This window comes from Anabrus simplex, chromosome 1, assembly GCF_040414725.1.
Source record: "Anabrus simplex isolate iqAnaSimp1 chromosome 1, ASM4041472v1, whole genome shotgun sequence".
NCBI classification, from domain to species: Eukaryota; Metazoa; Arthropoda; class Insecta; order Orthoptera; family Tettigoniidae; genus Anabrus; species Anabrus simplex.
Genome location: NC_090265.1, coordinates 350,035,748 through 350,052,840, shown reverse-complemented (window position 1 = coordinate 350,052,840; position 17,093 = coordinate 350,035,748). Strand labels below are relative to the sequence as shown.

General features: G+C 39.6%; 1 protein-coding gene across 1 annotated transcript in view; it reads left to right on the top strand.

Annotated features, from left to right (window-relative positions):
* The first annotated feature begins 6,153 nt into the window (after positions 1–6,153).
* Chmp1 (charged multivesicular body protein 1) overlaps positions 6,154–17,093 on the top strand; it is a 76,437-nt gene continuing 65,497 nt past the window's right edge. The window contains exon 1 of the mRNA XM_067134887.2: positions 6,154–6,363. Coding sequence (XP_066990988.1) covers positions 6,342–6,363 — 22 coding nt within the window. The 5' untranslated portion in view covers positions 6,154–6,341. The remainder of the gene's footprint in view (positions 6,364–17,093) is intronic.

The window sequence follows — 17,093 nt, the reverse complement described above, 5'->3', positions numbered from 1 at the left end:
TGCTACACAGTCACGGTGCTCCTGTGATGACGTCACGAGCAGGACGAGGGGAAACTGCGCAGCCAATCTGGGCCGCCCGTTGTTGTCTAGGAACAACACTGGGAATGAAAGGGTTTAGAAAAGGTTAGGAAAACAACAGGTAGGGAATCTGCCACCCGGACGACTGCCCTGAATGCAGATCAGTAGTGATGTAGTGATTGATTGATTGATTGATTGATTGATTGATTGATTGATTGATTGATTGATTGATTGATTTGCTCGTTCGAACGCTCCGTTCAATATATTTGAACGAACTCTTACCATTTCGAATAAACGAGTCGTTCAAATGAACTAGTTAGTTCATTCTCTTTGAGCATAAGCATTAGCCAAGACCGACTTCAATATATCAGACCAAGACCGACTACAATATATCAGACCTTAATGTTACTATCGATTAGGAGGAAAATGGCGACTTCGTGGGCGAGCGTTTGAGACATGTGGTTGGTTCATATCTGTGTTTATATTCTGTTGAAGAGTGTTATTTTGATCGAGTTATTGAAGTATGAAGTGTATGTTTGGTAAAATAGTAATCTGTAACGGTTTATCAGTATGGTGTTTTGTTAGGAATTTATATGATGGTATTTTTGATGTATGATAGTGTTTATATTGTCGTGCTGTAACATAGCACAAAATGGGTCGTTCTTGCTGCGTTCGTGGTTGTAGATCTAATTATATCGTTGCTGAAGTTTTTGAATTCCCTGAAGATAGATCTCTACAGGAGAAATGGATAAGGAATATTCACCGGGAAAATTTGGAACTCAAAGACCAAACTATCGTAGGCTATGTGTGTAACCAAAATTTGTGGTTAGGGAAGATCTCTTTCAACCGTAACGGTGAGCCTATTCGTTTTAGTTTTCTCATTCAGTTGGAGTAATTTCATGTAAGTTGACGATAAGTATTAGTTTCTATGTAGAATATAAGTGTGAGTGTATTTATATGGGTCACTGGTCACTAGGATCTGGAATTATACGCAGTCATGTGAGAATATGTTAGTTTTGATCGTGCTGTGAACCGGATTTAAATCGAACTATGGCAATGCCTCTCATACATCTATTCTTAAGTTCTCTAAGGAATAAAACATTAATGGAGAAGTGGATTAGGAACATACATCGTGAATATTTCTACAAAACAGTAGTGTGCATATGTCATCTGAGAGTAAATTTGAGATTAGGGAAGACTATTTTTTCTAGTTCTAAATGGTTGACCTATTCGTATTCCTCGAAAAGACAATTCATTTAGATAGTGATAACTGATATAGTGATGTTCCTTCAGTGTCTATGTGCTTCAAAGTGTCGTGTGATTTAGATGCAATTGTATTTTGAAAGAATCTGTGCTTGCCTGCGGGAACATTTGGTTAGATCATGGTGTATGACAGAACTTATAGTGTGACAGATGCAGAAATCTGAACACTGTTACACAGAAGAAATGGTGACTTTCAGGGATGGTGGTGGTGGTGATGATTGTTTTAAGAGGAAATACATCTAGGCAACCATCCTCTATATAACACTACTTACAGAGAAAGAATGGAAGGGATCCGACACTTCGAAAAATGAAGGTATCGGCCGAAGGAAGACAAGGGCCACGAAGGGCATGAAAATGAAAGACTCCCTAGGCATCCGTACGTAATACCATCGGGGTCTGAAAAGAACAAGTGTTGGCCAAGGGAGGCCGGATATGATAGATGAAAGTGAGGAGCCTGGCACAAGTAAGTGGAAGCAATGCCAAGACTCAGCTGAGGGCCCCGTGGTCGCTCCAAAGTTCATAGCCCGTGGGGCCCCTTTTAGTCGCCTCTTACGACAGGCAGGAAAAAGTGGGTGTTACTCTACCGCCCCCACCCACAGGGGGGATTTGCAGGGATTAGCTTTGTTTATAACTCAGGGGTTTTATTGTACCAATACCTTCCGATTCATGCTGTGGATATCTTTTATCAAGCAGTCTACACCAAAATGTAGCTCGTCCATGTAGGTTAAAGACATCATTGTTTAGAGTCAATAGAGTTGTATTACTCATGTCATTCAATGGGGAAAATCGTATTATATATTTAGTGTCTGAACGCTTCATTGCTAAGTTTACCACCAGGGTTGGAAGTGCTACTATATCATATGTCAATATATGATTTAAGAGTTTCCAGTAAGGAAGGCTTAACAACACCGGGACTGTTCATTGGGCTGGCATAATCATTTCGGATGTACTTCAATTTCATCGAGTGCTGAACATTAGAAATTTTCCACCACTTCGGAACTAAGGCAACACGTTATGTTTCATAGTTCTTATGAGAATGAATAAATTGAGGAATTCCGCACCTTAAATTATTTTTAAATATTCAAAATGATGTTATAAATATCATTTTAACAGTTTTATAATGTATTTCCATTTATCCAGCGAAGTGTAATCTAAGAGAAAACGTTATTTGACTAAGTGAAATTTCGAAATAATCAGCTTGTTGTTCTCTATTGCTGTGGGGCTGTCCATCTATTCTAGCAGAATATGCGTGATTCTAGTTGATTATATGTGATGAGTACTTGTTCGCGAAGCGTTTTCATAAGTGCAACAGTGATTTTCCTTATGATGTTAAATTTATCATGTTAAAATACCTACCACCGTTAGCAAAATATGTACGTGATCATTTCTTAATGTCTGACGGATTGAACCAGATATTGTGTAGCTTTTTCAGTGGTATCAACACAAGTAATTTAATGTGACGCCAGGCTGAGTGGCTCAGGCGAATGAAGCTCTGGCCTTCTGACCCCAACTTGGCGGGTTTGATCCCGGCTCAGTCTGGTAGTATTTGAAAGTGCTCAAATACGTCAGCCTCGTGTCGGTAAATTTACTGGCAGGTAAAAGAACTCCTTTGGGACTAAATTCCGTCATCTCTGAAAATCGTGAGTTGGTTTATCGTCGAAATGAAGTTATTGCGTGCTATCCTAACCTTCATCAGTCGGTAGCTACTGTGCCCACGACGTCCACCATCTTGGTTTTGATATTACGGTCTGATATTTTGTAGTCGGTCTTGCATTAGCCGACTCGTAATTGAACGACTAGCTCTCAAGAAGCAAGGAGGGAGCTAGCTCTTACAAGAGTCGACTCCAACGAGCTAGAATAACATAGAGGGGTTGTATACCTGACATCAGCGCTACCTGCTTGAAGCAAGTTGATATGGGGCAGCCATGTTAACGGTTGTCAAAACAAAGCGAATTGGCGCGAGAGCATATGTTGAGGTGACAGGGAGATCGTGCATGCCAATTTAATTCCCTAAGTTTTAAGAAGTGAAAAGATAGATTCTCGCTTTCAAGAATGCCAGCCGTAAGCTCAGCGTATGGTTGTACTAATCGGAGTAATAAAACCAAGGATATATCGTACTTTAAGTAAGTATTACTGAATTATAGCCGAGATTCCTTTTTGTAATTCCTGTTTGTAATTAAATCCATTTTATTGTTTACTTAACGAAAGTACGGATAGCCACGGTAATTATTTGTCGAATTTTGTTTCAGATTCCGTTTAAAGAACAAGGAATTAACTGAACAATGCGTTGTGAGGGCGAAAAGAGATAAATGGTATCCCACTCAATTCAGTTGCTTATGCTCTGTACATTTCCAGCCCTATTTAATTTTCATTCACATTTACAAATAAAGGAAATGGAACGCCCACCACCAAGAAAACGTAACCACAAAAAATCACTTATTTCGTTCAAACGTACACCAAGTATGATAAATACAGCATTTTACTGCTATTTTTGAAATGTATACAGCCTTTATTGTAGATGTCTGTTGCCTTGGTTTTTAAAACTACGCCACACTTCATAATGGACAACTTTCAAGCTAGTAATCCCAGTATGATATGGTAATGGGAGAAACATGATATCACCCCTATATTATAATAAATAATTACACTAAACGATTATTGTGGTAAAGTATTCATGGGCCGCCTCTGTGGTGCACTGGTTAGCGTGAGCAGCTGCCACCCCTGGAAGCCCGGGTTCGATTCCCAGCTCCGCCACGAAATTTGAAAAGGGGCACGAGGGCTGTAACGAGATTCTATCAGCCTGGGGAGGTCAACTGAGTAGAAGTGGGTTCGACTCCCACCTCAGCCATCCTCGAAGTGATTTTCCGTGGTTTCCCACTTCTCCTCCAGACAAATGCCGGGATGGTACCTAACTTAAGGCCACGGCCGCTTCCTTCTCCTCCCCCCACAAGGCCCCTTTTCAGCATAGCAGGTGCAGCACTCCCCCACAGTTGTATCCCCCGACCCAATGTCTCACGCTCCAGAACACTGTCCTTGAGGTGGTAGAGGTGGGATCCGTCGCTTAGTCCGTGGGAAAAACCAACCCGGGAGGGTAAACAGATTAAGAAAGGAACACAGTACTCATGAGGATGCAATAATTTTAAAAATATTAACAGAATGAGGTTGTAACCTATTATAGGTCCTGTCATAAATATATATGTCCATCGTTTTTATTCTAATTTACGCCTAACCACAACAGCCAAGCAGGGTAACGCTCTTGTTCCGATTTCGAGGCCTATTCGTATGTCACTGTGCGATGATTTCGAACTAGGGTTGCGTTCACAAAATACTACTCTCCAACTCCGAGTAAACTCGGAGTTAACTCTATCCGTTCATAAAAGTAAAGAGTTAACTCTACAAGGCGTTCAGAAAATGCTTTCGAGTTAACTTAGAGTATACTCTTTTTACTCTGCGTAAATAGGTGGGTAGATTTAACTCGACATGCGCAGTAATGCATTCATTGGTGGCGGTGAAAAATATTAACTGCGGCTATATTGACATGGCAATGAATTCAAATTAGCCTATTTTCAGTTGTTGACAAAGAAGGGCGTTATGTATTGAATAAAGAAGGGGATATTTTCGTTTAAAACAGGAAAAATAGGCACCGTGCCAATTTTAATAACCGGCGGAAATAACATGATTGAATTTTTATAAGAAAACCCATGTTATGAATGAGCAGCTGATTTATTAACCTCAACTTTATGAGATTTCCTTGGGAAAATGCAACGTAACTTTTTAATATTTTAGATGACCTTCTGAATGAGACCATTTAATTATACGATCAGAAATACCACACAGTGCATTTATAATTCTCACGAAACCGATCTGTACGAATCAGGTGCTAAGAGCCAAATTACAACCAGAAATTTTTTTTCGTGGGTCTTGCAATGGTCTTCCTCGTTCCCCGATTTTGGATTTAGAAAGTTTAGGGCCAATGACTCTGATTAGATGTTCGAATGCTGATCCGGCAATCGGAAATGTTGTTTAAATTCAGTTTCGTCGTAGTTGTTAACAACATAATCTTTACAGTTAGTTGTCCTAAATGGCTTATCGTGCATCAGTGCGGAGCCGATGTATTGGTATTCATCATCAATGTAATCAGATTGTTCCTACGAGGTAAAGAATAACGGATACTGTTTTAAGGCACAACTTGGTGGTGAAAGTAGTAATAACTCATATAGCATGCTGCTATGAAGAAACTCGCCTGGAAATTAGACATTAAATTCCTCGCAAATGAGGTTATGGTCAAACAAATAACCTTCCTTAATTGGTTAGCCATATTCTGTTACTCTGTATTCACTCGAAGCGTTCACGAAATACCGGTACTCAGAGTTAACTTTACCAGTTACTCCGTGATACTCTACTCTACTCCAACTCTACTCGGAGTCGTATTTTATGAACGCAGCCCTACAATCAACTGATCGTGATATTGGCCTCGTGCCGCAATATGATGAAGTGGCGGTATTCGCTTTCATGCTTCAAGCTTTCGGCAACGGACTTTAATTCTCCCCCAGCGATTCTAAAATGCGCATTTTCTACACCTTACGTCATTTAAAGGCCATGCCCCCTTGATGTGTGACAACAGGAAACATGGCGAACGTTTGTTCTATTAGGTTCACCCAGGCAGCGCTTCTGCCTATCTATGTTATTCTAGCTCGTTGGTCGACTGTCATTGAGGGAGCTAGCTCTGAGCAGCTCTCTCCAATGAGTCGTTCAAAAGAGTCATTTCGTTCATGAACGACCCATCACTATTTTAAGCAAAGAGAATGTGAGGATAAGCGTCAACGTTAAGTATAAGTACTAGAGCAAGTCTACTTATTCTCTTTGGAGCAAGTGGAGTTGTAGTTCCGAGAACTTTGTGTTTTTGGGCCTCTCTTTGTTTTTGGGAATGTTTGTTTCGCAGTATATTTCTGCTGTGGTTATCTGTGCTGTATAAGAATAACTAGGTGACAGTTCTTGGTTATTTTATTTCGGAAAAACGGTATTTTACTGTAGTGTTGGTCAACAACGAATTTTCAACCATGTCTTCATCCGCAATGGAGAGTATCCTTTTGACATTTCTCAGAATGTTGGATTATTTTATATTTTTGTCCGTGTATGGGCATTGCTTCGTTCTTATAAAGCACATTGTAAAGCGTATAAACTCACATTTTTTCAAGCTTGTCATTTATTTTTCTCCGTAAGTAAGCTATATTGGCTGATGACTCATTGTCATGTTATTTTATTAAGACTACAGGTTAGCAGAATCTTGTACGGTAGCCTTGGAAAACACCTTGGCATACTGTGTTTTACTTTTTTAAAAATGTATTAATTTTAATCTTGAATACATTGATGCAGGCCCAGTTTAATAGACCATGGTATTTTTAGGTTGCTTTCCCGAAGATATCAAGTTTATTACTCTAACCTTGTTTCACATAGTTCCTTGTTCGGTGTAGGAGGAGATTTTTTGTTTCTTTCAAAAAATACACGTGATGTTTTATTTAAACAGAAGGTAGGGAAAATTATAGGTCATTAGTTAATATTTTCAAAATTGCATACCCCATGATAGTGAGAACTATTGTATATTGAATGCTAGGCAAATGCAAGGGCTGTACCAAGGTTACGGTAGCTTTTACCTTGGTCTAAGTTCTTTTGTATTCCATTTGTACCGTAAGACTTGTCAGCGTCAGTCCGATGTAAAACAAATAGTAAACAAAATTTATTGAGGGTTACTGGAGGATGCTTTTCAACAGATCTTTCTATTGAGAGAAGAAATACTATTTTCTTGCTGCATGTATTTTCAATACCGGGGTTGTCACATGATCTCAGTACTACCAGGCGAGTTGGCCGTGCGGTTAGAGGCGCGCGGCTGTGAGCTTGCATTCGGGAGATAGTGGGTTCGAATCCCACTGTCGGCAGCCCTGAAGATGGTTTTCAGTGGTTTCTCATTTTCACACCAGGCAAATGCTGGGGCTGTACCTTAATTAAGGCCATGGCCGTTGCCTTCCAGCTCCTAGGCCTTTCCTATCCCATCATCGCCAGAAGACCTATATGTGTCGGTGCGACGTAAAGCAACTTGCAAAATATATATAAAAAATATCTTGAATTCTATTACACTGCTGCTAAGCCTTCGTGAAACACAGGTTGCAGATCCAATGCAGTCCAGCTAGGACGATGCCACTGCGTGTTTTACAAGGTTGCCAAGACTATCTTTACAAGATCAGGCCAGCGAAAAGTCCGTTGGTCTGGATTGGTGCGGTCCGGTTAGTAACCGTTGTGCTTGGTGATTGGGGGGGGGGCAAAGAGAGTCTGAGGGGTGTAATCTCCCAGGTTAACAAGCCTCTAGCATCCCCTCAAGAGTCTTATTAAATTGTGATAAAAATAAGATTATGGGGAGCATGTCACGAAAACTTCAAATTACGCGGTTTTTAATTTTCAACGAGGGTGGCAGCCTTGTGGGCACACATGATGCAGAATCTATTGCAGGCAACAAAAAATAGTCTTCATGACAGCTGACCTGGCTGACCAAAGCTGGCGAATAGAAACAAATAAAATGTTCACAAATCTGAGATTTATAGTGCCTTCATTTTCATTCTTATTGTTTCCGAATTTGCCTGCCTATGGACCACATTGAACCTAAGGCTTTCTCCTTTTCTTCTTCTCCTCGTCCTCCCAGAACCTCTTCATCCTTTTACTTCTAATCTTCCTTTCTTTCTAAGATATGACCAATTTAGGTTTGCATTTTGGTGGTTTCTCCTGGAATGCTGTCCACTCGGCTTCTAAATTCTTTTCTGTTGTGAATCATATCCATTGTAAGTCCACTTTCTATTGAATCTCTTTTTACCTCTTCTACCCACTTCATTGAAGCTTTCAGTCCAGTGATGTACTTTATTTTCTTAGTTAGCCGTTTCTCATCCATTCTTTCTAGATGCCCATAAAATTTTAGCCTTCGCTTTCGCATGGTGACAGTGATTTTTTCTGTGTATTTGTAGAGATCATCACTTTTTATATTCGTCCACTCCCCATTAGCATTTTTCGGTGGTCCTAAAATTTTCCTTAAGATTCTCCTCTCCTTTTTTTTGAGATCTTGAAGCTCACCCTTTTTATTCATTGTCAGACTCTCTGAAGCGTACAGATCCTCTGGCTTTACCACTGTGCTGTAATGTCCAAGTTTTGCTTTCATTCTTGTATATAAGTGAGAATACTGCTAGGGCCAGCTTGGTGGGTTCTTGGCAAGCATAAAGGACGTTTCTCTCCTCTATGCTACTATCGTCTCACTTCTTTTTTATTATATTTTTCACCCGGTGAACTCGACACAATACTGCCAAATTATAACTGAAAATCCTTGAGGACATATTTCCATGTAAACTACTAATTCCCTTGCTCCTACTTTAAAGTTTTGTACATACTTCTAGAAACATCATCTCTAATAGTCTTTTTCTTTATGAAAGAAATGCATGATATATACTAAGCATTACTGCAAATTGGCCCAACTCTTGAAATTTAAGATATAGGGACAATGTAATTTGTCTTTTTTTTTTTTTTTTTACAAATTGTTTTACGTCGCCCCAACACAGGTAGGCAGGTAAGATAAAAGGAACAAACTAACTTACCTCCTTACTGCAAGCTTGACAGATTACCCTTCCATCCATAGTGAAATTGGGATCCCCTGTGATCCACTGCTTCAGCCAGTAGGATTTTGATGAATTTTCTTTGGGCATTGCCGCAAACACCCTATTTTTTCTTCTTCCACTTCACAATAAATCTCAACATGTTGTGAACATAAAGCGTACGCGTACAACAGTTCACATCGAAAGGAAGGTACAGGGCATATGGGTTGTGCAACATAGTTCGACGTTGACTGGTTCTCGCATATGTTTTAGGTCTTAGGAGGTTGGAGGGGTTGAAGGCTTCGAGGTCGAATTGTTCCTTGTTTCTTCTGATGGAAACTTCCCTAGAACTATTTCTGGTGACTTCTGAGAATTCCCATTTTTGTTCATGGGGTAAACAGATATTGAAAAAAGAGAAGATAATTCTGTTGAACACACTAGCTACAATATAATGCACTGGAAGAAAATCCACCTCCAGATAGCCCTACGACGTATTCCTCCTCCTTTGAAGCTGAAGGTAACAACAAGGAAGTTATTGACACACAAATATCCCCTGCTCCTCCATCTCCTCAAGTACGTGAACAAGAAAGAACACATCACTACTACAACAGACACAAGATCGTAAAAAAGACAGAAGATACTGTTCAAGAGGAAAGCGGGTTTAAAAAGAATTGACTACTAGGAATTAGTGATATTTTCATCTGCATTAGTAATAGGAGCCACATTATGAAATCTAGATTTCTTCATTTTGACAATTAGTTATAAATTTATAATTTTTAATTTATAAAGTGTCCTTTTTTTTTTCATGAACTTGTTAAGAAAAGAATATTCATTAGGACATATTCACTATGGACTATTGTAAAAGTGTTTCCTTGACAACTGCTTTCAATTGTAGAAATAATTTATATATTTTCTTTTGAGTATTTTGTTTTGAATGTTATCATTTAATCTTATGTTAATTTTAAGGACACTTCCTCTCAAGCATTGGTATGTTGTTAGTACATGAATTTTTCATCTAAACAGTGTTATGTGGCTGAAGATGTTAATAATATACTAAACATGTACCACTTTTAACCAATAAGTTGCCTTAAGCAATTAATGTATCGACAAAGTGGAAAATAAAAAATACTTAGTTGTGAATCTGTTAAAGTGCGATACGGACCATGAAGTTGATTTTATGTAATGCGGTTCCTTGTCAAAATTCACGACAAAAGTTCATTTTGCTAAACCTAGTCCCTCCAGTAGGTTTAATAGAAATGCGAGTTAAGAAATGAGGCTCTGGCAACGCTGTAATGGCGTACAGCGTTGCAAGGACAGGTTGCAGGAACTGTCTGTCTGCAATTGGTAGTAAGCACATAAGACCAGTGGTACTTCCTGAAACTATACAGGGTGAACAAAAAATGCCGCACGTGGAGGTCGGCATGCGGTTTCTCTATATAGTGATTATTTTAATCCACCTATTCAATACAAATTGGTTTTGTGTTGCTAGTTCATAACAAATACAGTAGAGACAATACACGACACTTACGGATTTCGCCTTGCTAAAATGGGAGACAATTCGACGGTGGCGCTCCTAGTGACTTGACCTGAACAAATCGCGCTAAATTCAAATATCAGTGGAAATGTATATACGGAAATGGATAAATAAATTACGTCTAGAAAGAAAGTGGTATTGAGATATTAACTTCGAAGTTGCTAAGCAATTCTGGATAAATGATTGAAGAATTATTTAAAAGTTTATTATTCAAAGACTGAAATTAGACATATAAACAAGGTGTGAAACGGACTGCTGTGAAATGGCTTGATCTTTCATTTATGCATTACTTTTTTAGCTTTAGCATACCTGCCTGAAATCTTACGGTTGGATTTGCCTTTTTTCCTCATTTAAAAACAATGTATCATCACATTAAGACATTTGTCAATAAAAAAATCTGCACATTCCTTACACATATGATGCAATGAATTAACATTTAATAGCTGGACAATTTTTCTCTTAACATGAAGCCTACTAACAGAAAGAAAATCTATAAAATCCCGGCTTTAATCTGAGAAGAGGGATAAAAGAAAGAAAAGTTTGAAAATGTTGTCGATAGTGATGCTTTGAGGAATATTTACGTACAATTAGAGTAAAAATGTAACATACCCTTGGCTGTATAGTTGAGGATTTTTAAAGTCGCTGGCCTGGAAATGATCTGAACAGATCTTATAATTCTTATACAAGCATCAGTCCCTTCTTTCTTGTATGCTACTGTGACATTTCACAACCCACAGATCACACCTACAACAACACATCAGTATTGAAGGTTAACTGCTGCACTATACAATAAAATATGCGTATTATATTTTAAGCCCGTTAAAACATGGGTCGAGCAGGTCAGAAGATTATGAAGTACTATAAAAATCTCTGTCACTGGAAGAATATATATGCAAACACAATATTACTTACATGTTCTTGTCACGAGGGAACCTGAAGAACGAGCACGCATTTTTTCTCTACTACGTAATTACTGCAGCCAAACACAGCACATACCTTTCCCCTCATGTTGAGAGGAGATATCAAGGAATGACACACGCTACTATTTAATTATGTCAACTCACTGAAAACGCATAAATAACACCAAAAACTTCACACAAAAATACACGTGCTCTTATGACAGAATCAGTACCGTTCAGGTCTATCCGCTAGAGTGAGCTCCAATAGCTGTCCCTCGATATCTCGCTCAGTGTCGTGTATTGTGTCTACTGTATTTGTTCATAATACTACAACACAAATTTACAGGGACATGTTTCGCTCTATTTACAAGCATCTTCAGCCTACATGATTGTCTCAAGGTTAAGACCTGTCATATTTGGATTGGTTTTACAAATTTTTTTTTTTTTTTTTTTTTTTTGATTGGGTATTAATCTATGTTTAGTAATAATATGTAAAAAACATAAAAATTATGTACACATTAAAAGTATGACAATATGAATTACAATGTTGAATTGAAGTAACCCTTAATTCTAAAATACATTGATGTCCAAAACATAGTAACTACAATTTAAAAATTTTTTGGTTAAATTTGTTTTCACAATTACAATGTTGAATTGGAGTAATCCTTATTCTAAAATACATTGACGTCCAAAACATAGCAGCTCCAATTTGAAAATTTGGCTAAAATTGTTTTCACAATGCTGTGGTTGATTAAATCAACTGTAATATGGCTTAAATTTGAGTCATAAATATAAACTGAAGGTTAAAATATAGGAACCATTTTTTCTAAAATCCATTGATTTCTGGAACACAGTAACTTCCGATGTTGAGAATTAAAAAAAAAAAAAAAAAAGAAATTTGTAAAAACAATCCAAATATGACAGGTCTTAATCTTAAGACAATCATGTAGGCTGAAGATGCTTGTAAATAGAGCGAAACATGTCCCTGTAAATTCGTGTTGTAGTATTATGAACTAGCAATACAAAACCAATTTGTATTTAATAGGTGGATTAAAATAATCACTATATTGTAAGCATATAGCAAATTTCAATATGGGTCTTATCATGAGATTAGTTACATGTAATGCGGTTTCTCGTAGAAATTCACAACATAAGTTTATCTTGCAAAACCTAGTCTCACCAATAGGTTTAATAGAAATGCAAGTTAAGTAACGAGGCTCTGGCAAGGCTGTAACGGCGTGGCCAAGCACAGGTCGCATAAACTCGGCACTCTGCCGGAGCTGTCTCATTAGCTAAGTGAGACGAGATAATCCCATAAATGCCGGTTGTGTGGACGTGCCGATGTTCGAGTCTCGTTCGTGCCAATTTTTTTTTTTTCAGTTAATGTATCAAATTGTATCCAATGTACACCTCCACTATGCAATACACTCAATACACTATGTTCAGTCTTACTGTTACAGTTACCTTTATTTAAAAATTCAAACATAACATGAACTTCTTACAGGCGTAAACGACCACTTTGTTTTGTCCATGGCACAAATAAAGTCTGTACATAGAACATAATAGTGGATACAGTAGCATCGTCTCTATCCAATGCGGTACAAGGAAACACAACACAGTACAGTAGGTAGGCTACACTGGATTGCCCATTATACTACGCACAATAATTCCATAGTGTATGTGTGGCGTCCAGTCTTATCTTCACATAGCCGGTACGTACACTTATGAGCAACGTTCACTTCACAGCAGTTGTTCAAAGTGACCACCTTGCATTTGCAAACATTTCGCCACTCGTTGGAGCATACTACCCTACGCAACACACCTGCATCCACCATTGTCGATGCAGCATGCACGCGAGCTATTAGGTCTTGTACATCCATGGGTGGAGTATATAAACATGTTCCTGCAAGTGTCCCCACAAATAAAAATTTAGTTGATTAAGGTTCAGGGAACGTGGAGGCCAGAACATTGGACCTCCACGACCAATCCATTTCCCTGGAAACGCTTCATTTAACCAGTTACGCACAGTCGTTCCAAAGTGTGGCGGTGCACCATCATGCTGAAACCAAAGCTGGCGCTGAACACCAAGTAGAACGTTTTCTAAAGCGCCAAGCAAAGTATTGCCCAGAAACGTATGACAGCGGGGCGCATTCAACTTGTCCGGCAATAGGTAAGGGCCTAAAAGCACTCCTCCCATGATTCCAGCCCACAGGTTTATGCCAAAGCATGCCTGAAAGTCATGTTCACAGGTGATGTGGGTTGTTGTCAGATCAAGAATGACTGTTGTGATGGTTGAAAATACCTTCCCGAGTGAAGCTACATTCGTCAGTCCATATCACATTATAAAAGTTCGTTATCTTCAACTTGTTGCAAAAGCCATTCACAGAACTGTACTCATTGAATGCGGTCTTCTGGCCGCTGGTGTTGAGTTAACATGTAATGATATGGATGCAGTTTTTCATCGTGCAATACATCAACAATCAGTGTTTGAGATACCTGGAACTGCCTTCCAATATCACGGGTACTTCGCCAAGGTGATTGGTGAACGGCTTCAAGAATGTCGTCCTCTGTTTGTGAAGTACGTCTAGTTCTTGGACGACCTCTGTCCACTACTTGTGAACGAAGATTACCGGTTTCCCGCAGGCGTTGCTCAAGGTGACGAGAAACATTCTTATCAGGATGGCGCCTTTGAGGATACCGTGCTGCATACTCACAAGCAGCAGCAAAAGCTTGGTTATCGGATGCACCCAACACTAAAAGCATATCGAGATATTCGCCGTTTGTATACTCCATCAAGAAGCTGCCCTACATGCACTTGACAGGACCGATTATGGTTGTGCACTGCGTGGTTAGTCAACTCATGCATTCAGTTGAATGGAACACACTGTCATGATGTTCTACGATTGTCATGTGACAACAGGATGTCATGCTTACAAACTCAGTTACTCGATGGGAATTAGGGACCTGACGTCACACACACAAAAGAAAAAATCAACCTGTAGACTCGAGACGTAGCTCCATGGTGCATGTGAGTTTGATAACCCAGCCTTCCACTCGGTGAGCTGCGACGGCGGGTATGGTAGACCGGGATGATGCACATTTCTCTATTACATTCCGATGTGCTGCAGGATGTGACAGTGTTGCCAGCTTCTCATTTTCGACTTGTTTTCCAACAGCACCAATTCCAATTTGGCTATAGAAACTTTTGTCTTGCGGTGGTATGAGGAATCGCATGCTGACCTCCAAGTGCGGCATTTTCTTGTTCACCCTGTATAGTTATGCCGATCCGCAAAGGCCGTGGCCTACCAAGCGACCACTGCTCAGCCCGAAGTCCTGCAGATTACGAGGTGTTGTGTGGTCAGCGCAACAAATCCTCTAGGCCATTATTCTTGGTTTTCTAGACTGTATTTATTTATAATAGTACAGTATGCGCCAAAATATACAGTACTGGAAATTATGTTAGTCTTATTGTCATTACCTTACTTATCAAGATGATAGTGTAAATCTTCAAAATGTGCTCCATTGCGCTGTAGGCAGTGTTCATAACGATCACGCAGATTTTCCAACATATTCTGGAACATAGGTTGCTGCAGAGTCCCGAAGAACGAGACGATCTTCTGACGTAATGCAGACTAGTTTTGGGTGGATCTGGACAATTGAAAATTTGCTCCTTTAACATTCCTCACACATAAGCATCAGGTGGTGTGAGATCGGGGGAATGTGATGGCTAGGGGAACTCAGGCCCGCGGGAAATTACTTGTCCTGGAAAGGTTTCTTGCAGCATAGCCATGGTAGGTCGCCTCCTCTTGTTGAAACCACTGTGTATTCATCTGCATGTTCCTGGTATGACAGAACCTTCTTAGATCCTGAATAAATTGCCTGATCACCATGTTCCTATAGCGTTCCTGGTTAACAGTAAGAGGTGCACCATCATTCTCTATGAAATACGGACCTAGCACACCGACACTGCACACCAAATCGTCTCACGCACTCTATGTAGCAGTTTCTGGACTTTAGTGTCTGGCCTCTCGAAACCAAGAAAGCGAGTTGTTTGGCGATTGATAAAACCGTCCAAGTGAATGTGACTTTCGTTGGAGAACCACACGTTGAACAAGAAATCTGGATCCTCGTACACCATGGCCAAAAATCGTGCATAATATTCCACCTTGACATGCCTATCGTGCTCCGTCAATCGTTGCCCAACCTGTATTCGGTATGGAAATCCACCTATGTCTTTAAACAATCGTCGAAGTGACGTAGGGCTGATGTTTAATTTCAGGGCTGTTTGCCGAAGACTTCGCTTTGGAGACTGCAACACCTGATTGAGTACACGTCCATGATTTTCATTTGTGGACACAGTTACTGGCTTACCAGACCTTCCCTTGCACTGACACAATACACTACCCGTACGACAAATTTTTTTAACAATAGATAGCATAACTGTGTTGCTAGCTGCTGGGTTATTGAAGTGTTCACAATATTGTTCCGCCTCTAAATTTAAACTCGGCCCACCTTGATAACCGTTTCTGTATGAGCGAAAATAATACTCCACTATAAACACTTTTCCCTCCATCGCGAGACCCATTGTCACTTCCAATCACAGAGTACAACGTTCTTTACACAACTAACAATTCATCATGGTGATGTAACAACACGCAGACGCTCAAGCGTGCGCACGCGCACTGCGGGAAAATGAGTACTGTATATTTTGGCGCATACCATATTAAATAATCTCCTCTTTGAACCTTTTTCAAAATATGCCACTTAACTTACATAAAAATGTGCGGGCAAAACCACAGAAGAAATGGAATTCGCTGGTTTGTTTTGCAAGAAATCGGTAACAGTGACTGCCCTCCGTAGATGGTGATGGATCAAATGTAATTGAACTACCAGCCAGAAATTTAGCACATGATGATATCGCAATTGAAATTTGTAGCAAAATGTTCACTTCTGCAAAAGAGATCATTTTCTCAACAGTTGCCATTCTTAATTAATTTGAAAGTCATTTAGCTTATACCCGGTAATTCAAAACTGTACACTAGCATCAACGGATTAATACTGAAGATGAAAGCTAGCTACTTCAATTTCCTACATAATTCTTGGATTCATTGGAATTAATGGTTTGCCTCCACAAATTCTTATTGTAAAACTTGAGCCATAGTTATCTTCCTTAGAAATCTGACTCTTTTCCAACGGCTCCAAAACGGAACCCTACTTGGCGAGTTGGCCATGCAGTTAGGAGCGCGCAGCTGTGAGCTCGCATCCGGGAGATAACGGGTTCGAACCCCATTGTCGGCAGCCCTGAAAATGATTTTCCGTGGTTTCCCATTTTCACACCAGGCAAATGCTAGGGCTGTACCTTAAGGCCACAGCCGCTTCCTTCCCATTCCTAGGCCTTTCCTTTCCCATCGTCGCCATAAGACCTATCTGTGTCGGTGTGACGTAAAGCAGCTAGCAAAAAAAAAAAAAAAAAAAAACTGGAACCAGATTACGGCCTAATTGTAATTGTAAAAAGCATGTAGGTACGAAAATTGTCTAGATTTGGAAATAAGGGAAGATAAAGCTGGACAGAGAGCTCTGATCTCTCAAATTGACTTAATAATATCCAATAAAACACTTCCTTTTTCTTTCAAGAGGCATCAATTTCCAATTCGCTTGGCATTTTGTATTGCAATCAATAAACCTCAAGGAAGTTGTAATAGTAATGAAAGGTACAAGGGATGCACTGAGCAGTGGGCTGCGTGGTTTGGT